Source organism: Heptranchias perlo, chromosome 10 (assembly GCF_035084215.1).
Source record: "Heptranchias perlo isolate sHepPer1 chromosome 10, sHepPer1.hap1, whole genome shotgun sequence".
NCBI classification, from domain to species: Eukaryota; Metazoa; Chordata; class Chondrichthyes; order Hexanchiformes; family Hexanchidae; genus Heptranchias; species Heptranchias perlo.
In genome coordinates this window covers 13,062,635-13,087,922 of record NC_090334.1, presented here as the reverse complement: position 1 = coordinate 13,087,922, position 25,288 = coordinate 13,062,635, and the positions used below count along the sequence as shown (strand labels likewise).

General features: G+C 43.7%; 1 protein-coding gene across 4 annotated transcripts in view; it reads right to left on the bottom strand.

Moving 5' to 3' along the window:
- The window catches only part of pacs2 (phosphofurin acidic cluster sorting protein 2), a 255,496-nt gene extending 237,233 nt beyond the window's left edge, over positions 1-18,263 (bottom strand). For all 4 annotated transcript variants that reach the window (XM_067991238.1, XM_067991241.1, XM_067991239.1 and 1 more), the window contains exon 1: positions 18,059-18,263. In XM_067991238.1, the coding sequence (XP_067847339.1) occupies positions 18,059-18,174 (116 nt within the window). In that variant the 5' untranslated portion in view covers positions 18,175-18,263. The remainder of the gene's footprint in view (positions 1-18,058) is intronic.
- Positions 18,264-25,288: the final 7,025 nt, after the last annotated feature.

The following is a 25,288-nucleotide window of genomic DNA, read 5'->3' as shown; positions in this document are numbered from 1 at the left end:
TATTCAACACAAAAATGATTACAAAAATTCACATTGGAAAACAGACACTAAAGCATTCTTTGTATTACACAAGCTGTTTGGACATTTATTTCCTTTTAAGTGTAACACTACAGCTAATGCAGGTAAAATGGGCTGCACTGATGCAAAATTGTTAATAATAATATCTTGGCGTTCAAGGCCAGCCATAGTTATGTCACCATCTTTATTGTTAAAAAAATGCTCAAAGATCACAACATCAGAAAAAATATTTCCTTGGTCTCAAGCAAGATCAAAGATGAGCTTCTGTGAATAAAAAATGTAGCCACACACAAGATATTTTGCATATCGTTGCAATAATAGATTATTCAGAGCTGGGGGAGTTGCAGAGGAAGCCAGGTATTACATTAACTCTTACTTTGAGCCACCAGGGGAAGGGTTAGGAGGGGTAAATATTGATTTACCTTGCCATACGAATCTCCCAGCATGTGACTAAGTGAATCTGCTAAAACGAATCTCCTGGCTGCACAGCAAGTGACCATACAACACACTTCCCAGTCAAACTCCATAACATTCAAAATACAGAACAATCCCATTATGTCTAAGAGATTTAGATAGACAAAATTTTCACATATTGGGTCCAACTATCCTCCTATAATCATTGCAGGCTGTGCAAGGAAGAAATTCAGTACTTGGCAACAGCACACTGCAGAAATTATTTGTACCCTGAACAGTCTGCAATACTATTACGTTATTTCATACAAATACGTGCAGAAACGCAGCATTATTGCATTTTACTGCTGAATTCAAATTAATTTTGCTAATGTTCACACTTAAAGCACATAGTTGAAATCTTTATGTGCGCCTCTCATGGAACAAAGGCCCATAACAAAAATTGTTAGAAAGAATTTCAAAAGGACTTGAAAAAGGATAGTAAAGGATATGGAAAGCGAGGAAAGGAGGACCTAGACTGGGTTGCTCATGTGGAGAAAAACACCAACACTGACTTGATTGGCCAAATACACTGTTACTCTGCTGTAACATTCCATATTAAGCTGATATACTAAAGGACAAAATAAACAAGAGGTGGGGACTGGCATGGCTCACTGATGTTCCAATGCTTGTGCAATAGGATGTCATGTACGTGCCACAATTCTTCATATAGTAATTTTCTGCTTCCACCATGATTATCAAGTGGGGGGGGGGGGGTGGGGGGAGAAACAAGGAGAGACTCGGCTCTTCCTCCACAAGGAGGTTAAGATACACTGTTCATCTCCTGCCTCAACACCAGCAGGTTGTTCGGATCAGCTGTCGGTCCGCAGATTGATGAACATCTGCGACCAGTTCGAACTGGCCTCAGGGGCCAGGGTAAATCGCACCAAGTGCGAAGCCATGTTTTTTGGGAACTGGACTGACCAATCCTTTGTCCCTTTCATCGTCAGATCAGATTACCTGAAGGTGCTGGGGATCTGGTTCGGGTGGGCCGGGGCATGCACCAAGAACTGGAAGGAGCGCATTTCCAAGGTCGCAGATGTTCATCAATCTGCGGACCGACAGCTGATCCGAACAACCTGCTGGTGTTGAGGCAGGAGATGAACAGTGTATCTTAACCTCCTTGTGGAGGAAGAGCCGAGTCTCTCCTTGTTTCTCCCCCCCCCCCACTTGATAATGTGGTAAATAGCGAGGAGGATAGTGGTAAATAGCGAGGAGGATAGCCTCAGTCTGCAGGACGATATAGATGGGTTGGTCAGATGGGCGGAACAGTGGCAAATGGAATTTAACCCGGAAAAGTGCGAGGTGATGCACTTTGGAGGGACTAACAAGGCAAGGGAATACACAATGAATGGGAGGACCCTAGGCAAGACAGAGGGTCAGAGGGATCTTGGTGTGCAAGTTCACAGATCCCTGAAGGCGGCGGAACAGGTAGATAAGGTGGTAAAGAAGGCATATGGGATACTTGCCTTTATTAGCCGAGGCATAGAATATAAGAGCAAGGAGGTTATGATGGAGCTGTATAAAACACTGGTTAGGCCACAGCTGGAGTACTGTGTGCAGTTCTGGTCGCCACACTACAGGAAGGATGTGATCGCTTTGGAGAGGGTGCAGAGGAGATTCACCAGGATGTTACCAGGGCTGGAGCGCTTCAGCTATGAAGAGAGACTGGGAAGATTGGGTTTGTTTTCCTTGGAGCAGAGGAGGCTGAGGGGGGACATGATTGAGGTGTACAAAATTATGAGGGGCACAGATAGGATGGATACTAAGGAGCTTTTTCCCTTCGTTGAGGGTTCTATAACAAGGGGGCATAGATTCAAGGTAAAAGGCGGGAGGTTTAGAGGGGATTTGAGAAAGAACTTTTTCACCCAGAGGGTGGTTGGAGTCTGGAACTCACTGTCTGAAAGGGTTGTGGAGGCAGGAACCCTCAACATTCAAGAAGCATTTGGATGAGCACTTGAAATGCCATAGCATACAAGGCTACGGACCAAATGCTGGAATATGGGATTAGAGTAGACAGGGCTGATGGCCGGCGCGGACACGATGGGCCGAAGGGCCTCGATCCGTGCTGTATAACTCTATGACTCTATGGTGAAGCAGAAACTGGGACTGTGGGGATCGACGATCTCTCTCTATCGTGGGCAAAGCCCGGTCATCAGGTGCGAGGTGCTCTCGGTGTTGCTGTACTTGGCACAGGTCTGGCCCATACCTCGCTCCTGCGCCGTGACAGTCACCCGAGCCATCTTCCGCTTTATCTGGAGATCAAAAATGGACTGTGTCCGCAGGGACATGATGTAAAAATCTCTGGAGAAAGGGGGGAAAGGCGTGCCCAACGTGGCCCTCATCCTGATGGCCACTTTCGTGTGCGGCTGCATCAAGCTTTGCTTGGACCCTTGGTACGAAAACACAAAATGTCACTACGTGCTGATGTTCTACCTATCCCCGGTGTTGCGAAGGATGGGCCTGGCCATGCTGCCACGGAACACTCCGTCCAGTTGGACCGTTCCGCCCCACCTGTCCCTCGTCGAAAAGTTTATGCAAAAAAACACTTTCGACCTCTGTGGGGAAAGGCAACCATTTAGAGCCTTCCCACCATTGTGTACTGGGGGGCTGCAATCAGAGAAAACCCCCCCCTAGGCAGAATGTAAAATTCAAATTGCTGTAATGAATCTGTAACGTACCTGTAATGAATCTGTAATCAATAATCTGTATCGAGGTATTGAGTATAATGTAATGAGACACCCCAGAGTGTCATGAACTGTAATTATGTACAATGCATTCATTGAACTGTACTTGATTTAACCTGCAAATTGTATAATCTGTATTGTGTACATTTGGAATGTGATATGACAACTGTATTGTATGTTTTGCTACAAATTGTATGAATAAAGTATATTTTTTGAAAGAAAGACACCAGCATGGAAAGTTATCTGCTCATCTTCTTCAAAGCAGAATGATGTGTGGTACAGTGGGGCAAAAAAGGGAAGACGATGAAGATATTAAAAAAATTTATTGGGGGAGGGTTGTCAATAAGAAAGAATCCTTTTTGTGTACTGTATAAAGGATTGCTCCCCTGTTCATTTGACTTTGCTGTATTTAAGTACAGTAATGCACTGTACAAATAAAGTTTATTGAGAGGCAGCCAATGCTCCAGTTATACTACAAAATAGCAAGAAATATTTGTGCACTCTGAAGAGCTTTCAGACATGCATTCATGGACCAAAAGCATTCAGACAATAGTTTTGCTTGCAGTTTTTAAACTTTAAAAAATACTTAGCACATATTTACACAACGACAGAGTGGTTTATATGAAACTCCAACAGAGAGCAGCCAATTGCGGAGTAGCAATCATTGAAATATTAATATTCACACTGACCGCAGCCGTTGCTTTGTACACGGGTTTGTTATGTACTGAGTACTTCCTGTGGATTCTAGCTTTGCCGCAGCATATATTTACTACTTTACCCCGTGTAGTTCACAGCCTTCTCCTAAACAAACATCATAATTGACCATTCACAATTGCTAACCTATTAGGTCATAGGTGGCAGCCTTGGCTCAGTGGTAGCACTCTTTCGTCCATCAGTTCTAGTATTTATAAATTGGATAGTAGTATCTGTGACGTTTTGCCTAATGTTGAGTGGCTGAAACTGAATTGAAATCTTGAGATCTGAATTTGAGAATAGACAAAACCAAACACCCAAACTGTAATCATTTACCAATGTTGGAATTTGATTGAGTGTATTGAGGCCATGCCCATTCAAATAAATGCCAAAATAACCTGAAATAGTACCATTTATTTTGTGATGATTTGTCATTAACTGAACAAGTTCAATTTATATACCATCTTTAACTTATATAATGTGACAAGGCTCTTCACCGAAGGTATATGGGAAATGGACACAGGAGAGGAGAGAGTAGGAGGGCAGACCTAAAGCTTGGTTGAAGAGCTGGGTTTTGAGGATGTTTTTAAGGAGGAGTGGGATGTGGAAAGGCTTAAAGTGATAATTACAGAGTGTAGGACTCAAGAGGCTAAAGGCTCTGCAGTCAGTGGTGGGCGAGAGGAGGGAGCATGGAAAAGATGTCGGAGTCAAAGAAATGGAATGCTTGGGAGAGGAATGGAGAGCCAGAGATGGGTGGAGAGATAGGGTGGGGGAAAGGTCATGGAGGGATTTAAAGACAAGGACTTTGATCTCAAGGCTCAGGGAGCCAATGTAAGTCAGCAAGGAGGGTGGTGTTGGAGACAATGGTACTTTTGCTGGGAACAAGGGCAAAGATAGAGGTCAGAGCACAGTTGACAGCAATGGAGGAATCATGGCGACTGGAGGGCCAGAGTTAGGGAATATGGTTCCAGTAGAGTTGTTTCTTTCTCTGGACGGATGATGAGTCCGAATTGTAGGAGGGTACAACACTGAAACAGATGACATCATGGATTTTTTTTATAAGCAAACCTAAAGTGACACTTTATTTAGTAATAAACTTATTCTGTTCCAGTGGCATTTTACTCTGCCCAAAACGAAAATAGATTAACAAAAAAAAAAAATCACAATCAGACATCAAAAATTCTACAGCCGGAGGGCAGACTGCACGACTAAACAAAATGCCTTTAATAATGCAACAGATAAGAATGCACCAGGTTGCCCCGGTGGCATCAACTAAAAAACCTAAATTGAAAAGTGTAATTTAAAGGGGCACAGCTAATAACAGAACTTAAGCAAAAGGAAACTTACCAAACTAAATGACAATGTCATTCTCGACATCCACGACTCACTCCAGTCCCTGTGGTGCCCACCGGTCACTAAAAGCCTCAAGCGTACCGGTGGACATGCTCCTTCTCCAGGGCCAGCCGGGCGCAGACAAGACTGCGGAAGAGAGGAAGGTAGGCAGCCAGAGTGACCCCCGCGTCCCCCCACCCCCCCACTCACCATGGGCCACAACCAACCTGGACCTATAAATGGCTTCCTTGGCCAGGCCAAGACCCACAAGAAGGTCCTCCAACTTGCCCGCCTCCCTCTGCAAGGGGTGGCCAAAGATCAGGAGCATGGGACTGAAGTGGAGCCAGCCTTTTGGCTCCAATTCCGATCTTAAATCTCTGTGCTAATTACCCTATTGCCACTTTCTTTGCTTTCCCAATCTCTATTTCAATGGTAGCGGTTATATTGCAGCGTTTGTGACTCTCAAGTCATTTCCAATTTGTTCCGAATCCTCAGCTAAATCTTCCAGTTTTCAATGCCTCCTATTCCCCATCACTGAATCTTTTCAATGCTACGAGGGGAGTCATTCTGACTGACAGCGCATTACATTTAAATAAATTGGTCAATCTCAAAGAATATTTCTTTAAAAATCAAAAACTCACTTTTACCAAAGTAAAACTTTTTTTTTTAAAAAGAGAAGAGAGAATGAACATGTTCCATGGTACAGGCCAGTGGATGGAGTTGTGTGATAACACATTTTCAGACTCTCTCAGTCAGCTACTCCATAAGGATAAGTTATGGTCAATTCACTTTCAATGGCCATTCCATCTTTCAGACAAAGCATTATCTCACAGCCCCCTCCGCCTGTTCAGGTAAAAGATCCCATGGCATGATTTGAAGAAGAGCAGAGTGTTCTCTCAGTGTCCTGGCCGACATTCCTCACCCAACCATCTCACCAAAAACAGAATTCATTGCTTGCTGTGCATAAATTGGCCGTCACATTTGTCTACATAACTAGTTGACTGCACTTAAAAAGTAATTCATTGGTTATGAAGCGCTTTGGATGTCCTGAGATTGTGATCAGGCACTATTAAGGCAGTTTGTATTAAGCACTGACTACAGTTTCAATAAAGCTGCAGGTCAGAGTGGAGCTGGAAACAACTGGGCAAAAGATCGCTATATAAAAAGGAACATTCCTGTTATATCATAATAACTCTACCACATTAAACCGATTTGCCCACTATCACGTATAGAGGGCAAATCACGTTCGCACAAACGCGCCTATTATAAGCGCTGGGGACTGTATATGAATTAGAGTTCTTTCTTTCAGGAGTAAAATATAAAGATCATTTTTGCTGCTGGACAGGAACAGTAATACAGCACGCTAGCAATATCATAAGTACAGAAACGCAAAATATTTCCACACTACAGCCCCCTCAAATTCTTCAATATTGTCCAGTTAAGGAAGAAAAAGCTGCAAGTCCATCCTCGAGTAAGTTTGTCATTTCAGTATGGACATTAAACGCCAAAGTCCAGATTGAACAATGCAATCACCACAGTGTCCTTTCACCTCTGGAAAGAAGGGTCAAAAGCAGCTCAGTCTGATGGGAGCAACAGCACACTTCCCTACATTACAACAGTGACTACACTTCAAAAGAACTTCATTGGCTGTAAAGTGCTTTGGGATATCCTGAGGTTGCAAAAGAAGCTATATAAATGCATGTCTTTCTTTTTAATATAATAGCTTGTGTGTTTTATTATTAACACTCTCCGTTCACCTTAACTGCTTCAGCACAAACTCCATTTTCTGGGTCCATAAGAGCCAAATAAGGAGGGCAAATTGACATAGAAAGGTGGTACAAATTAAACTTGGCCAAAGATTCTTTCAGTCACAACGTTTATTGACGAAAAGGTTCTCTCTATGAAACTGGAGTGTTTGAATGTTGCTGAAGCTGATGACCGAGATCTGGCAGAATGAAGAATCCTCAGTAATAATGAAGAACCCAATTTATTAAGGGCACAGAGACAACACTGATCAAAAGAGCAAGTTCCCTTCTAAAATTCAGAAATAAAACAAACACAGAAAAGACTCTGGAAAGCATAAAACCACCAGATAAACTGCAGAGCGTTCTGTGTTACTGCACAACCTGTCCTTTTGTGATGCAAGGTTCATTTCGGAGTCAGAATCTGTACTGAGCATAACATTTCCCAGTAATTGACTATGGGTTACCTCTTAAACTCAGTCATGGCATTGCAAAAACAATCCTTTGATGTGAATGTCACTGTGCCTCAATGCTATGGAGCACACAGTCTGAGTCAGCGCTGGTAACTGCTGCTGGAACACAAAAAATCACCTAAAATCATATAAAATAACCTCACAAATTTAATAGAATATTAAAAAAATGACAGATACACTGGAATGATTGTAAAGAGTAATTTCATCGCATTGCTCAAATGTTACAAGCTACTCATTCATCATCATTACTCAAATCCAACAAGTGGGTTGTTCCGCCCTTGTAATGCATTCGCAATCATCTGCTATTCTCCATGTAGCCATGATGTGGAGATGCCGGTGATGGACTGGGGTTGACAATTGCAAACAATTTTACAACACCAAGTTATAGTCCAACGATTTTTTTTGAAATTTACAAGCTTTCGGAGGCTTCCTCCTTCCTCAGGTAAATGTCAGGAACTCCTCGAAGCCTACGCATTTATAAATCACAGAACAATACATGGTGATTACAGATAGTCTTTGCAACTGCCCGTTGCCAAGGCAATCACCGTGTTCAGACAGAGAGGTGTTACCGAGAGCCCCCGAATATACAGTCTACAAAAAAAAACAAACAGGAAAAAAAAACAGAGAGAGGCAGAAACATCCGGAAGGCAGAGAAAGCCAGCAAATGACCCGTTATATTAAAAACAGATAGCTTTTGTTCGCTGGTGGGCTTACGTGTAGCGTGACATGAACCCAAGATCCCGGTTGAGGCCGTCCTCATGGGTGTGGAACTTGGCTATCAATTTCTGCTCGACGATTTTGCGTTGTCGTGTGTCTCGAAGGCCGCCTTGGAGTACGCTTACCCGAAGGTCGGTGGCTGAATGTCCCTGACTGCTGAAGTGTTCCCCGACTGGGAGGGAACCCTCCTGTCTGGCGATTGTTGCGCGGTGTCCGTTCATCCGTTGTCGCAGCGTCTGCATGGTCTCGCCAATGTACCATGCTCTGGGGCATCCTTTCCTTCAACGTATGAGGTAGACAACGTTGGCCGAGTCACAGGAGTATGAACCATGTACCTGGTGGGTGGTGTCCTCTCGTGTGATGGTGGTATCTGTGTCGATGATCTGGCATGTCTTGCAGAGGTTACCGTGGCAGGGTTGTGTGGTGTCGTGAATGCTGTTCTCCTGAAAGCTGGGTAATTTGCTGCGAACGATGGTTTGCTTGAGGTTGGGTGGCTGTTTAAAGGCGAGTAGTGGAGGTGTGGGGATGGCCATAGCGAGGTGTTCGTCGTCATTGATGACATGCGTGGGAGACTTCTACTGCCTCCCAAAGATACACAAAGCCAACACACAGGACATCCTATTGTATCAGGCAACGGAACCCTGTGTGAGAACCTCTCTGGATACATCGAGGGCATCCTGAAACCCATCGTACAGGGAACCCCCAGCTTCTGTCGCGACACTACAGACTTCCTACAAAAACTCAGTACCCACGGACCAGTTGAACCAGGAACACTTCTCACCACGATGGACGTCTCGGCACTATACACCAGTATCCCCCATGATGACGGCATCGCTGCGACAGCATCAATACTCAACACCAACAACAGCCAATCTCCAGACGTCATCCTACAACTCATCCGCTTCATCCTGGATCACAATGTCTTCACCTTCAATAACCAGTTCTTTACCCAAACAGACGGAACAGCCATGGGGACCAAATTTGCACCCCAATACGCCAACATTTTCATGCACAAGTTCGAGCAGGACTTCTTCACTGCACAGGACCTCAAACCAACGCTATACACCAGATACATCGACGACATTTTCTTTCTATGGACCCATGGCGAAGAATCACTGAAGAGACTACACGATAACATCAACAAGTTCCATCCCACCATCAAGCTCACCATGGATTACTCCTCAGAATCAATTTCTTTCTTGGACACACGAATCTCCATCAAAGACGGGCACCTCAGCAACTCACTACCGCAAGCCCACAGACAACCTCACGATGCTCCACTTTTCCAGCTTCCACCCTAACCACGTCAAAGAGGCCATCCCCTATGGACAGGCCCTGCGAATACACAGGGTCTGCTCAGACGAGGAGGAACGCGATGGACACCTACAGACGCTGAAAGACGCCCTCGTAAGAACGGGATATGACGCTCGACTCATCGATCGACAGTTCCGACGGGCCACAGCGAAAAATCGCATAGACCTCCTCAGAAGACTAACATGGGACGCAACCAACAGAGTACCCTTCGTCGTCCAGTACTTCCCCGGAGCGGAGAAACTACGCCATGTTCTCCGCAGCCTTCAACATGTCATCAATGACGATGAACACCTCGCTATGGCCATCCCCACACCTCCACTACTCGCCTTTAAACAGCCACCCAACCTCAAACAGACTATCGTTCGCAGCAAATTACCCAGCTTTCAGGAGAACAGCGTCCACGACACCACACAACCCTGCCACGGTAACCTCTGCAAGACATGCCAGATCATCGACACAGATACCACCATCACACGAGAGGACACCACCCACCAGGTGCATGGTTCATACTCCTGTGACTCGGCCAACGTTGTCTACCTCATACGTTGCAGGAAAGGAAGCCCCAGAGCATGGTACATTGGCGAGACCATGCAGACGCTGCGACAACGGATGAACGGACACCGCGCAACAATCGCCAGACAGGAGGGTTCCCTCCCAGTCGGGGAACACTTCGGCAGTCAGGGACATTCAGCCACCGACCTTCAGGTAAGCGTACTCCAAGGCGGCCTTCGAGACACACGACAACGCAAAATCGTCGAGCAGAAATTGATAGCCAAATTCCGCACCCATGAGGACGGCCTCAACCGGGATCTTGGGTTCATGTCACGCTACACGTAAGCCCACCAGCGAACAAAAGCTATCTGTTTTTAATATAACGGGTCATTTGCTGGCTTTCTCTGCCTTTCGGATGTTTCTGTCTCTCTCTCTTTTTTTTCTGTTTTTTTTTGTAGACTGTATATTCGGGGGCTCTGTCGGTAACACCTCTCTGTCTGAACACGGTGATTGCCTTGGCAACGGGCAGTTGCAAAGACTATCTGTAATCACCATGTATTGTTCTGTGATTTATAAATGCGTAGGCTTCGAGGAGTTCCTGACATTTACCTGAGGAAGGAGGAAGCCTCTGAAAGCTTGTAAATTTCAAATAAAATCATTGGACTATAACTTGGCGTTGTAAAATTGTTTACAATTCTCCATGTAATAAAGGTTTGAGGCACCAAGGCTTTGTTTGGTTTAGGTTAGGCAATTAAATATTCAATTCAAAGACCCCAAGTTCTAGGCAACAACTCATTTTACCAGGTGAGAAAAGGATCAGGCTTGAAACAGTAACCGATCTTTTTCTTTCAGAAGCTGGCTGGTCCCAACATTTTCTGTTCTCATTTTTACTTTAAATCCCATACTCCCCGTTACAATTTTAATCCCTTGCTTACCACCAGTTTTTCCCTTCTGACTAAAGTTGCATCCAACTATGCAAAAGCTTTAACATACCTTATGCCTGAAGTTTTTACTTTGGTTATTGGTTTACCATATGTTAGAACAACAATCTGAGAGATAAGCAATCTCCCCCTATCATGTTATATAAATAAGTATTAATAGTTTCTAAAAACTTGCAATATGTAATATCCTCCACCCATTAGGTAGAAGAGAAACACAAAATAAACAAGGAAATAATAAATAAACAATCAGAGAAAATGTTGTTCAGCTTTGACCAGGAAAAAGAAAGACTTGCATTCATATAGCATCTTTTGTGACCTCAGGGCTTCCCAAAGCCCTTCACAGCCAATGAAATACTTTTGAAGTATCGTCATTATTATAATGTGGACACGTGGCAGCCAAATTGCGCACAGCAAGGGCCCACAAACAGCAACGTGATAAACGACCAGATGATCTGTTTTAGTAATGTTGGTTGAGGGATAAATGTTGGCCAGGACATCGGGGAGAAACCCTCTACTCTTTTTCGAATAGTGCTTTGCGACCTTTTACATCCACCCGAGAGGGCAGACAGGGACCCGGTTTAACATCTCATCCAAACGACAGCAACTCCGACAGTGCAGCACTCCCTCAGTCCTGCACTGGAGTGTCAGTCTGGAGTCACTGCTTTACAAAATGAGACTTTTCCCTCTTGTGATGACCATCCAGTCTCACAAATAAGGGACAATGGGGCAGATTTTCCGCTTGTCACCCTGGCGTTAAACTGGCGTTTGCTGATGGCCACCCGTTGTAGAAGTCGCCCAATTTCCATTGATTTCAGCATCTTTGGGAGAAAGAAGAGAAAAGGGGATGGAGAGAAATAAAAAAACAGGAAGCAACATTTATAAAAATAAGATATTATGGACTCTCAGTGCTTTATCTAGCATCTGAGCATAATTCAGTGAGGTCCACCCACTGGATATTATATCTAACAGGTCCCTGATGTATATCCACAATGTTCAACCGGCCTCGACTCAGTAATAGCACTCTCACCTCCGTGTCAGAGGGTCATGGGCTCAAGCCCCACTCCAGAGACTTGAGCTGTCTAGGCTGACACTCCAGCGCAGTACTGAAGGAATACTGCACTGTTGGATGCACCGTCTTCCCTCTCAGGTGGACATAAAAGCTCCCACGGCACAATTCGAAGAAAAGTAGGGGAGTTCTCCTGGTGTCCTTGACAATACTTTTCCCTTATCCAACATCACTATAATAGATTATAGATCAGATTATCTGCTCATTAATCTTATTGCTGTTGGTGGGTACTTGCTGTGTGCAAATTGGCTGCTGCCTTTCCCTACATTACAGCAGTATCTACAGTTCAAAACTACTTCTTTGGTCATGAAGCATTTTGGTATGTCCTAAGGTCACGAACAGATAATACATAAATGCTTTTTTTAGTGGCAGAGTTATCAAGATACTGCTTGATATTGTTCATGGGAATAAAACCCTCTCTTGACAAACTGTGGTTGTTGGATTATGCAACCAGCCCAAATAGTTTGAAGTAAAACAACCAGCATCCAAGAAAATAGGACGTCCTGTTGTAAAATGCTGTGGTACAAATCCTTGGTAATCAAAAACAATTCTTTGGTTAGCTAAGTGCAGGTGTCTTTGAAAAAAACAAAATACAATTATCTAAAATCGTGGTTGTCAAAGCTTTGTGTCATCTCGGCCATATGATGTATACCCTGAAACCCTGGAGGCCATCTTCCCACTAATTAACATATATCTGAAACTAGGGAACACAACAGATCATTCAGGATTTAACCACTAATGAGGCACCAGCACTAACAACAGCCCTTTTTAAACTTCCAGGGCCACAAAATTCAAACAGGACAAACTAGCAAACAACAACTATAAAGGGCAAAACAGTTGGAGCTGCCTGTGCTTTAAAGACCAGTTGCCAGTGTTTAATGACCAATTGCCAGGGCACGGGGGCACAATGTAGCTCACAAGCCGTAATTTAGACATCCCCATCTAAATGACAATTGCTGACTGAGGAGATAACTTCTTCACCAGAACATGTTAGCATTTTAGGAACAGAAGGAGGCCATTCAGCCCCTTGAGCCTGCTCTGCCATTCAATTAGATCATGGCTGATCTGTACCTCAACTCCATTTAACCGCCTTTGCTCCATATTCCTTGATACCCTTTCCTATCAAAAATCTATCGCTGTCAGTCTTAAAAGCTCCAATTATCCCGGCAATGTTTCTAGTGAGTCAAAAATACAGCGACAGTGATCACAACTTACTGACCATAACACAAAGCCTTGCTCGGGAACTGCAATGAGTAAATATTATGGAGTATATAAATGTTGCAAATGTTATTACAGTAAATTATGAAACAAACAGTTCTTTGTGAGATGAGTTTAAAGGTCATGTTTCTTGTTGGCACTGCTTCTCTCACCTAACCCTCAGAGGATTGCAATGATCCTACACAAAAACAAGTGCACAAAGGAATAATATGCAAAGCATTTATTCCAGGAATACAGTTAAGTATTCACTGGCTTTGAATGTATAACTCTACATTGTAACCAACAACCCACAGAGTTACAGACTATAGTCTCCTCCCAAAATATTACATAAAAGGTATGCATAATTTAAAAGTCGAAAAGCTCCAATTTGCAGAGGCTGATCAGATTCAACGCTAGTGTCCAAACAGCAATCAGTCACATTTAAAATGAAACTCAAGAACATCTGCAACTCAGTGCAGACCCCAGTATTTTCCAATTTTCCCTCTGTTCTTCACCTCTTATGTTCCTCGCAGGAACTCATGCTGGAGGACAGCAGTCCTCTGTTAGCTCACTCAAGGGGCTATTCTTCTTGCATGAGCCTAGACAGAGAGTATTGACTTGGTTTTCGACACACACACACACACCTCAAGAGCAGGGACCCAATCTAACTTTCCGCCTCCCTACCCCCATCAGCTTGCCACAGCCAACTGATATGCCTTATTGTCACTCTGGTTGAGATTGACTAACCTAGCGCAAACCATGAATTGAAGCTGCAATTTTCTTTGTCTGTGGAACTCAATCCACACCACTCCATAAGTTTACCCTATGAACCAGCGGGAGAATGTAGCATTGCAATTTCTTCTTAGATTCTTTTCTCTATTGCATTAAAAAAATTGTTATTCAGCAGTGAAGATCAACATTTATTTACAAGTCAGCATTTAAACACAAGCAGATTCCAATTAATATAGCCACATCAGCACATGTGCAATTGCTAGTGTCAGTCTGGTTTAAACTGGACACATTACTGGGATATACACTGTGTGACACCTTGGCTAAGTGATAGCCCTCTCAAGTTCAAGTCTTGATCCAGGATTTGAGCGAATATTCTAGGTTGACACTCCACTGCAGTACTGAGGGAGTGCTGCATTGTCGGAGGTACCGTCGTTGGGATGAGACATTAGAACAAAGCCCCTTCTGCCTGTTCAGGTGGTTAAAGACCAGGGAGTTCTCCTGGTGTCCTGGCCAACATTCATCCTTCAACCAACACCACTAAAACAGATTAAGTGTTTGTCAGATTATTTAAGGGGAAGCTAGATAAACATGAGGGAAAAAGGAATAGAAGGATATGCTGATAGGGTTAGATGAAGTACGGAGAGAGGAGGCTCATGTGGAACATAAACACCAGCATGGATCTGTTGGGCCGAATGGCCTGTTTCTGTTCTGTGCGTTCTATGTACTTCTACGTAATTACTGTGCACAAACTGGCTAGAGTTTGCCTACAAAAATAAACAGTGGCTACACTTCAATTCCTTGTGATATTCTGAGCATGTGAAAGGCATGATATAAATGCAAGTTCTTTCTCTCTTTAACATGACATATTGCTGAATATCCTGACTTTTAATTAAAAACACTTTTTCCCCAAAATAGTGTGAAACCATGACTATAAAAATGTGATTATTTTGTAACTGAAAAACTGCTGGAACAGTGAGAGTGGCAAATACAGTTCTGTATATTACTAAAAAGCAGAAATTAAGTTTTCCTGGTTTAACTGCAAAAGTGATTTAAAAAAAACCAAAGTTGGCAAAAGGTCAGTTGTAATCAAAATTTATCCCTTCTCCAAAGAAACACAAAATTACACAGCAGCAAAGCAACAGATATTTCTAAGCCAAGCCGCATTTACTCTAGACTAAACCATTTTCTTAATGTTCGGTGCATGTCAAAACAGTAAGAATGAGGAATTTCTCACTAATCGCTGCAGTCAGACTGTGCACCTTTTGCTGACATTAGTTTCCAAACGCTACCAAATTCCTGACGGCTCAGAAAAGTTATGCAGCGAGTAACTGAGCCAAAAAGGCCCGGAAGGTTACAGGTTTGAGTCCCAATCTGTTCCAAGTCAGCTGGTCTCAATGGGAAAGGAGATTAGGCTTCAATTAGCTTCAGCATGCCTAGTCTAGGAAAGGAGAAGGGCAGTAGGCACATGGGAACAACACCACCTGCACATTCCCCTCCAAGTCACACACCATCCCGACTTGGAAATATATCACCGTTCCTTCATCGTCGCTGGGTCAAAATCCTGGAACTCCCTACCTAACAGCATTATGGGAGAACCTTCACCACACGGACTGCAGCGGTTCAAGAAGGCAGCTCACCACCACCTTCTCAAGGGCATTAGGGATGGGCAATAAATGTTGGCCTTGCCAGCGATGCCCACATCCCATGAATGAATTTTTTTTTAAAAGCTAGGAAAGGGCAGCCGGGGAGGATGACGTGATTTGCTGGACTGGTTTCGATCGCCTGATGGGATCAGAGAGGAACTTTCCAGAGTTTTTCCCCCCCTTATTGTTACTGGGTTTTTTCTTTTTTTTTGCCTCTCCTGGGAGATTACATGGCTGCAGGGAGTAGAAAGTGTCTAGACAAGATGCTCCGGGTAATCATGAGTGTGGGGCAGGTTTGATGAACCAGCTGGTCTTTTCCTGCCTGTCATTTTCATATGATGTAAAATAATTCAGTGTGGTTATGATCTCCCACAGATGGGAACATCAGGATCGGATTTGGCTGCAATGCCCCTGACGCTCACTGTCACAGATCCACTTCAGTAAGGTATCAGAGAGCAACCAATGGACGTGGAACCATACCCCAGCAAGAAATCAACATCTTCAGGAAAGGAGAGGAGACAATTGGCAGAGAAGATTATCAAGCAAAAAACACCATGGCTTTTCATCCAGTCAGCAGATTTTTCAAATCACAGCAAGCTATAAAAATCTAGTCTTTACAGTACATTCTATGGTACTGAACATGGCTTCATAGCATTTGGGTTTCTCTCTCTCCATAACAAAAACATGTGCCGTTATAGGCTGTCACTCCTACTACCATCTCCCATACTGCATGTATTGTACAGTGTATGTTACTGTGTGTATTATGACAACTTACATAGTTTTTTCAGACAATGCATCTGACATTAGTGACACCCCAGTGTAAATATGGAATTCTGTTTTGACATAAATTTTAGCTGGCATGGGCATCAAATGCACAAAGACGTTGTAGTTAAATACAGTTATCGAGCACTTCATGATTATATATGCTGAGGTTCATTATAGTGCCCTTTGCCAAGCTTGGCTGTCAATCACCTAGCTGTCTGGTATAGATGTTACTCAATCGCTTCTAAATTTATAAGAGGGAGGAGGAAATGCCTAAGCATTCAATGCAACCTCTTAGCACAGATTGGTCACATACTGTCCCTTCAGCACTGCCTGCTCTGATTGTACATGGGTTGTGATTTTGCTCCCTATACTAGTAACTAATATGCCAAAAGAGCTTTATCGCAAATCAGCAACCAATTGCAGCAAAATGATTAGACCGTTGAAGGTAACAGATCTCTAATATCGTTATGCAAAATTACATATTATAAACAATGCAAAATTTCACAAAAAAACATTTTAGTCCAAAATACCAGTAAAAAACTGAAGCCAGGTTCATTCAACAAAACACCTTGCAGCAAAATGGTTTTGACTGCAGTTACGCTCCATGTCTTTTAAAGATTGATCTTCTACATAATTAATACACAGCTACACAACTGCAGTGATCAGCTGGACACTGTACACTGAGCTCCTTCTTCACCACTCTGATTATTTTTAAACTTAGCAGCACCAAGCTGTGGACATTCCTATCCACTGCCTAGTCCCAAACATTCATTTAAATCTGTGCTGCCATAATTCAACAGGCTTCAGCTGGAGAGCAAGCTTCTGAGAAAGGACTATTGGATCCACAGTTGTGACAAGACAGTCAAGTTTTTAAACAGTGTTTGGATGGGGCTTGAGTAAGAATGCACACAGATAATCACCAATATGACACTTCCAGCCTTGCAGGCACTGTCTCTCTCCTTGCCCATCTTTGCCACTTCTGTCTGTTGCACCACTCTGAACCTGATCTGCAACCCTTGCCCTTTGGCAGCTCACCAAACCCCACTTATACCAGCCTTACCCCCACCCCTGCTTATACCAGCCTTACCCCCACCACCACTTATACCAGCTTTACCCCCACCCCCACTTATATCAGCCTTACCCCCTTCATCCCAAACCCCATGCTAACCTTGCTTACCCCCTCTATCAGCCATTCCTTGTACCCCTGTTACCAACCCATGTCACTCATTCCTCCCTTCCAGCCTTACTCCTACATCCATGCCAGCCCTGCTCCCAACCAGTGCCACTTTCACTGCCTCCTCCCAACCTTACTCCTGCACCCATGCCAGCCCTTCTCCAGCCCAGTACCAGCCTTAACCCCACACCCCCTGTACCAGCCTTAACCCCACACCCCCTGTACCAGCCTTAACCCCACACCCCCTGTACCAGCCTTAACCCCACACCCCCTGTACCAGCCTTAACCCCACACCCCCTGTACCAGCCTTAACCCCACACCCCCTGTACCAGCCTTAACCCCACACCCCCTGTACCAGCCTTAACCCCACACCCCCTGTACCAGCCTTAACCCCACACCCCCTGTACCAGCCTTAACCCCACACCCCCTGTACCAGCCTTAACCCCACACCCCCTGTACCAGCCTTAACCCCACACCCCCTATACCAGCCTTAAGCCCACACCTCCTATAACCAGCCTTTACCCCACACCCCCTATACCAGCCTTAACCCCACACCTCCTATAACCAGCCTTAACCCCACACCCCCTATACCAGCCTTGCCCCGCAGCGCTTGCCCTTGTACCTGGGTATGCAGCTGGGCGAAGAGCCGTCTATCTCCCAGGTAGCGAAGAGGTTCATAGGGACGGGCTTGTTGAGGCCGGACGAGCCGGTGAAGCTGAGTCTCCCTTTCTCGGCCATGCTGAATGTGTCAGTAGCCAGTGCACATACTGTGAGAGTGCAGCTATCTGAGCGCCTTCTTCTCCCGCCCTCTCCTCCCGCATGCACCGGCCGCTCCAGCTGCTTCACTGCAGCGCTGGACAACCCACCGGAAACGCGTCACTGGCTGCGCGCTCCAGCAACTGCCCGACACCAGCGCCCCACGCGCACGCAGCCACAGCTGGAGTTGACGTCACCGCATGCCTCGAGCTCAACCGTATTTCTTTGTTCAAACCCGCCCTGGACTCGGGCCATCTCTTCCCAGTCTGTGCACAATGTCCCCCCTCCACTCTATTCCAGTTGTCCTCCAGCTTCCCCCAACATTTCATCTGCCCCCCGCCCCCCCTTGCCCTCTTTAGTGGGAGTCCATAGCCCTGGCTCAGTGGGTAGCACTCTGCTTATGAGTCAGAATGTTATTTTCCACAACATTCACCTGAGGAAGGAGGAAGCCTCCGAAAGCTTGTGAATTTCAAATAAAATTGTTGGACTATAACTTGGTGTTGTAAAATTGTTTACAACTATGAGTCAGAAGGTTGTGGGTTCAAGTCCCTCTCACAGACCAGCACATAATCCAGGCTGACACTCCCGGTGCAGTACTGAGGGAGTGCTGCACTGTCAGAGGTGCTGCCTTTCAGAAGAGACGTTAAACTGAGGACCCGTCTGCCCTCTCAGGTGGACTTAAAAGGCCTTGTGGCACTATTCGAAGAAGAACAGGGGAGTTAGCCCTGGTGTCCTGGCCAATATTTATCCCTCAACCAACATATTAAAAAAAGCAGATCATCTGGTCATTATAACATTTACATTTGTGGAAGCTTGCAGTGTTCAAATTGGCTGCCTCGTTTGCTACACTACAATAGTGACTACGCTTCAAAAGTACTTCATTGGCTGTAAAGTGCTATGTAAGTGCAAGTTTTTTTTCAGAACTTAACTGTGTCAAAGAAGCCTCCTGATTTAGTGATTGTAAGTGAACCAGATAATTGGTTTCGACATGACCTGGGATTCAGAAATACCAAGAGTCAGATTTATAATCTGAAACAGGTTAGCTTCTAGGAAATGAGGGAAGAGTTAAGCAAAAATTGGTTGGTGCGTGGGACTGTTTGACAACATTTCTGTAAAGGAAAAATTGGAAGACACTTGAAGGTATAATACTGAGCATGCAGGAAAAATTACCTAGTTTAATCAGCACTAAACAACAACTTGTATGTATAAAGCGCCTTTAATATAATAAAATGTACCAAGATTTGTCAAACAAAATTTGACACCGAGCCACATAGGGAGATATTAGGACAGGTGACCAAAAGCTTGGTCAAAGAGGTAGGTTTAAAGGAGCGTTTTAAAGGAGGAGAGAGAGGCAGAGAGGTTTAGGGGAGGAATTCCAGAGTTTTGGGCTTAGGTAGCAGAAGGTACGGCTGCCAATGGTGGAGTGATTAAAATTGGGGAAATGGAAGAGGCGATTTGGAGGAGCGAAGAGATCTTGGAATGTTGTAGGACTGGAGGAGATTACAGAAATAGGGACGGGCGAGGCCATGGAGGGATTTGAAAACAAGGATGCGAATTTTAAAATCGAGGCTTTTCCTAACCGCAGCCAAGGTAGGTCAGCAAGCACAGGGATGATAGGTGAATGGGACTTGGTGCGATTTAGGATACGTACAGCAGAGTTTTGGATGAGCTCAAGTTTAAGGAGGGTGGAAGATGGGAGGCCAGCCAGGAGAGCATTGGAATAGTCAAGTCTAGAGGTAAAAAAGGCATGGATGAGGGTTTCAGTAGAAGATAAGCTGAGGCAGGGTCTGAGATGGGCGATGTAATGGAGGTGGAAGTAGGCGGTCTTGGTGATGGAGCGGTATGTGGTCGGAAGCTCATCTCAGGGTCACATAGAACACCAATGTCGTGAACGGTCTGGTTCAGCCTCAGACAGTGGCCAGGGAGAGGGATGGAGTCGGTGGCTAGGGAACAGAGCTTGTGGTGGGGACCGAAGACAATGGCTTCGGTCTTCCCAATATTTAGTTGGAGCAAATTTTTGCTCATGAAATACTGGATGTACAGTACAAATGTGACTTGACCGATAAAGGATTAACAAATAAATCAAGCAAAATAAGAAGAGGGAAAAAATTCTAAAATCATGCAGGGAGAAAAGTGAGATGGTCCACTGAGATGAATATAGGAACATGCAAATACAGTTTCAAAGATCAGTCAAAGGGACAAAGAGAGACTTGGAAAGGAGCATAGATATAAAACATAATTAAGAAATTATTTCAATATTATCTTTAACTGTAAGAGGGTAGACAAAGAGAAGATGAACATTCTATAAGATGCTAGCAGAGTTGAAACTGGATGAGCGTAATTTTTTATACTAAATTATTACTTTCTCCAAGTATTCACCGAAGGCATAAGCCACCTGCCCTCTATAGCAACACTCCAAGTACAATTAACTACTTGGATATAAATAAACATTTGGTGGGGGATACCAGAACAAGACAGCATAATTTTAAAATTAGAGTTAAGCGGGTTAGAGTATTTTACTAGGTTAAAGGCACTATATAAATGCAAGTTGTTGTTAGGAGTGAAATCAAGAAGCACTTTTTTACACAAAGGGTGGTGGAAATCTAGAAACCTCTCCCTCAAAAGGCTGTGGATGCTGGGTCATTTGAAATTTTCAAGACTGAGATCGACCGATTTTTTATTAGGTAAGGGTATCCAGGGATATGGAACAAAGGCAGGTAAATGGAGTTGAGGTACAGATCAGCCGTGATCAAATTGAATGACGCAGCAGGCTCAAGGGGCTGAATGGCCTACTCCTGTTTCTATGAAAATGAGATAGAGGTCAATTATCAGGAGCATTACAAGTATGATAATAATAACTTAGTAAGCAATAGGGAATATAGATTCAGAAGGGAAGATCATGCCTGATTTGACCAGTCTTTACTTTTTTGAGGATGTGACATTCCAAATGGACTGTGAAGAGCCCTACACCTTGTCTTCCAAAAAGCATTTGGTACAATTCTGCATGAAAGGCTACTATTTAACCTTAACATTTTGGGGATCCAAGGTAAAGATGGGAATTGATAAGGATATGGCAGAAGTGTAGGAAGCAGAGTGGACACATGTTAGAGGAGTAAGTAAGAGGGGAAGAGCAAGTGCTGAGTGGAATTCTTTGGGAATGGTTTTGAGAACCCTACTGTTTCAAATTTACATTAATGCCTTGGATTCAGAACCACAAAACAAACTGGTCATATTTGCTGTGGAATAAATAGCAAAACATGGTATTTGCAGCACTGTACTTCAACAAAAAATGGATTGGTTGCCTATAACTTTAAGTTTCAAGCAATTTTTTTTTTTACTTCCAGCAATAATATTTCTGATAGTTCCATCTTTTGTTGAAAACCAGGGGAAAATTTGGTGCTTTGGACCTGAGTTTGCACACCTTGCAGTGTGAAATGTTCAATATGTTTACAGTGCCCTGATGGAATCATATAATATTCAGAAAAATGCTGGCTAACTTAAAAAATGCCTTTTTTTTGCTGTAATACTCTCACAGCAAAACAAGCTGCTTGAATAGGAAAGGTTCCACCCGAGAACTATTTCATGTTAACCGCCATTGCAGGACAAAGCAACATAGGTAAAAACTGGTAAAAGGCAAGTTTAGAGCTGATTTTATAATCACTTCTTCACATGAAGAGTCATCAATTTCACACTGTTACAAATTTCAGGTCACCTTTAGATATTCTGTTGGGTTCATGTCACCAGTCTCTCCCATAAGCGGACACACCCCTCACGATCAGGAGGTTACTTCTGCACCTCGATATCTAGGTGTGCAATAGTGTAAATCGGGCGGGTTATAACAATGAGACTTCCTTGTTGTATGAACTGAATATCATAATCCTCACATGAACCCTCAAGTGTACTTCTCCAGTCTTCTAGAAGGTGGACTGATTAGCACTTTAGTACAATGAGGTCAAATACGATTTAATAAGCCGCTTTATTTTACAGAATGTAAGTGAACATACAGAGTTATAGCGAGTCTCACCTTATTTCAAATTAACTTCAGTCCCTCCTCATAAATAAGAAAAGTACACCAGACTGCACCGGTTCGATGTCTAAGTAACACTTTCTTTTGGTAAGGTCATATCACTGAACCACACCAAGGCTTGCTGTGGACCTGATCAGATCCCTTGTTAAGGCTGACCTGCCTCTCTCTACAGACCTTAACAGCTGATGTCGAACATTTATTTCCTTGTTCTTTTTGTGGCCATGCAGTAAACAGGAAGTTGAAGGCTCAACCAGAGATTGACCAGTAGGACTGCCAATTAACCCGCTACTAAGACGCTGGATGTGGGTTCCTAAAGAGCTCAAATGGATAAGACATTGCAATTCCCACTTTCTGCGATAAAATGTTTGAAAATTCCGAAATGCGGCAGAAGCAGAGAGTGATTAATAACTGGAAAAGTCTTCCAGGGAGGGTAGCGGAAGAACGTTTCTGAAGTCATTCAAGATGCAGTTAAATGCTGTGATAGGAAGGACTGCAGGTTTCTATAGAAGGATGAGTTAGTTGGCTTGAATGGTCTCTATCATCGGTATTTATCTTTCTGAATTTTGTGATCTTAACAGCGAACTAGAAGGGGCAGCTGAATGTATGAGAAAAAGACCATCAGGACATATCGACAGGGTGGAGATAGTTAACCAGATAAGAGTTCTGTACACAAATTCACGCAGTATTAAAGAAAACAAAAGTGAGTCAGAAGCACAAAGTGCAGCTTAAAGGGCATGATGTAGTAGTCATTACAGAGGCCTGGCTGCAAGCTGGGCATGATTGGGGGCTAAATATTCCAGTCTATAGGATCTTTAGAAAGGACAGGGAATTTGGAAAAGGATGGGGAATAGTAATATTGATAAAAGACACAATTGCAGCAGTGGAAAGTAAGGATTTCAGTAAGGGTGATCAGGCAGTGGAAACACTGTGGGTAGAGTTAAGGACCAGCAAAGGATACAACACCCTGGTAGGAGTTATCTAGAGATATCTTGATAGTAGTGATGTAGTGGAGGGATGTATAAATACAGAGATCAGAGAAGCATGTAGCAAAAACAATGTTATAATGAGAGATTTTAATTTTCACATAGACTGGGAGAAGCAGAACAGCTCAAGTAGTAAAGGCAACAAATTTCTAGAATGTATTCGGGCCAGTTTTCTGGAACAATGGGGGTCATTTTAATTTTGGGGGATGGTGTAAAACGGGTGATAGCGAATTAGTTGCATTATACACCACACCCGATTTTCCTTTCCATTGAAGTCAATGCAAGTTGTTATAGTAGTCGTAGAATCCCTGACAACAGCCAAGCAAGAAATATTCTCTGTAGGTGCCTGGAATGTCTCAGCTACAAAGAAATTGAATGCTCCGCTTGCCATTGTTGCCAGAAGTAAAGCTATGTTGACTGTACAGCATGTCTGCACACAGAATAAAGGAATGTTACGGCGCAGAATCAGGCTATCGGGCCACAGATCCATGTGCTTGTCTGTTTCCTAAGCCTGAGCCTCCTGATACATTCGTTACAAATCAGGTCAAGATAACTGAAACCCTGTCAGTACACAGGATGTGAGGGTTGTTCCTTCTATTCCTGGCATGCCTCCTGTGTCACAAGTCGTGGGTATCCCTCGTGAGTCACAATCCAGCTGCAACAAGCATGTCCTTGCCATGAGATGCTCAAATTTTCTGTAGGATCCTCATTTGGCAAATAGGCTTTTGGAGATCATAATCAGGCATACTTAAATGTCATTTTCAGTGATAGCAGTAATAGCTCCCATTGCAAACTATTTAGCATCAAGTTAAAACCTCATATTGTCAGTCAAATAGCTATTGACAATTTACCTTTAGCCTGTTGTATTTTTTTGTAGAATCATAGAATCGTGGAATGATACAGCCCATCGTGCCTGTGCCAGCTCTTTGAAAGTTACACTAGTGCTTCAGATCTATTATTGGACATCTGAGCAAAACCCTAAATAACTGCAAAAAATGAATATTTTGTTAGTACTTTGCTCAGGGATTTCCTTTACAATTACCATATATTCCAGTTACTACAATTAGTACTGGAAGGAAACTTTTCTTCCAGGTTGGAAATGTATTTTTCTTTAAAATGAGATTGGGATCGACTGCAGAGCTGTGATGCCTATAAATAATAAAAATTGGTACCCAAACCCTAGAAACCCTCTCTCTTCTTGAGCTACAGTAGGGGATTCATCAGCTGATCTGCTGGATCACAACATCCGCTTATATTTATTTTGCGCAGAATTAAATAAGACATTATGCAGGCTAAATACCTGTTGAGATCATAAGATGTTTTTCTAATGGCACTCTGAGAGCATCCAATGTTGACACATGGGTTCCAAAATTTCAAAAATATCATACTTCCCAACACTGACATCCATTACCTTGGTAAGCTCAAAAAAGACACAGACATGGGCTTCTGGAATAGATTGCACAGTGTTCAGTTCCATTCGCAACCCCTCAGATAATGAAGCTGTCCGTGCCCGCATGCAGCAAGACCTGGACAACATCCAGGCTTGGACTGATAAGTGGCAAGTAACATTCGCGCCAGACAAGTGCCAAGCAATGACCATCTCCAACAATTGTAAACAATTTTACAACACCAAGTTATAGTCCAACAAATTTATTTTAAATTCCACAAGCTTTCGGAGGCTTCCTCCTTCCTCAGGTGAACCATGTGGAAATGAAATTTTCGAATCCTTCGCATTTGAAAATCACAGAACAATGCCTGGTGATTACTGCCCGTTGCCAAGGCAATCACAGTGAGCAGACAGAAAGGTGTCACCTAAAAGGCCACCGAATATACAAACCCCCAAAAAAAAGAGAGAGAGAGAGAAGGAAGACAGTCAATGACCCGTTATATTAAAAACAGATAACATTTGTTCGCTGGTGGGGTTACGTGTAGTGTGACATGAACCCAAGATCCCGGTTGAGGCCGTCCTCATGGGTGCGGAACTTGGCTATCAATTTCTGCTCGACGATTTTGCGTTGTCGTGTGTCTCGAAGGCCGCCTTGGAGTATGCTTACCCGAAGGTCGGTGGCTGAATGTCCATGACTGC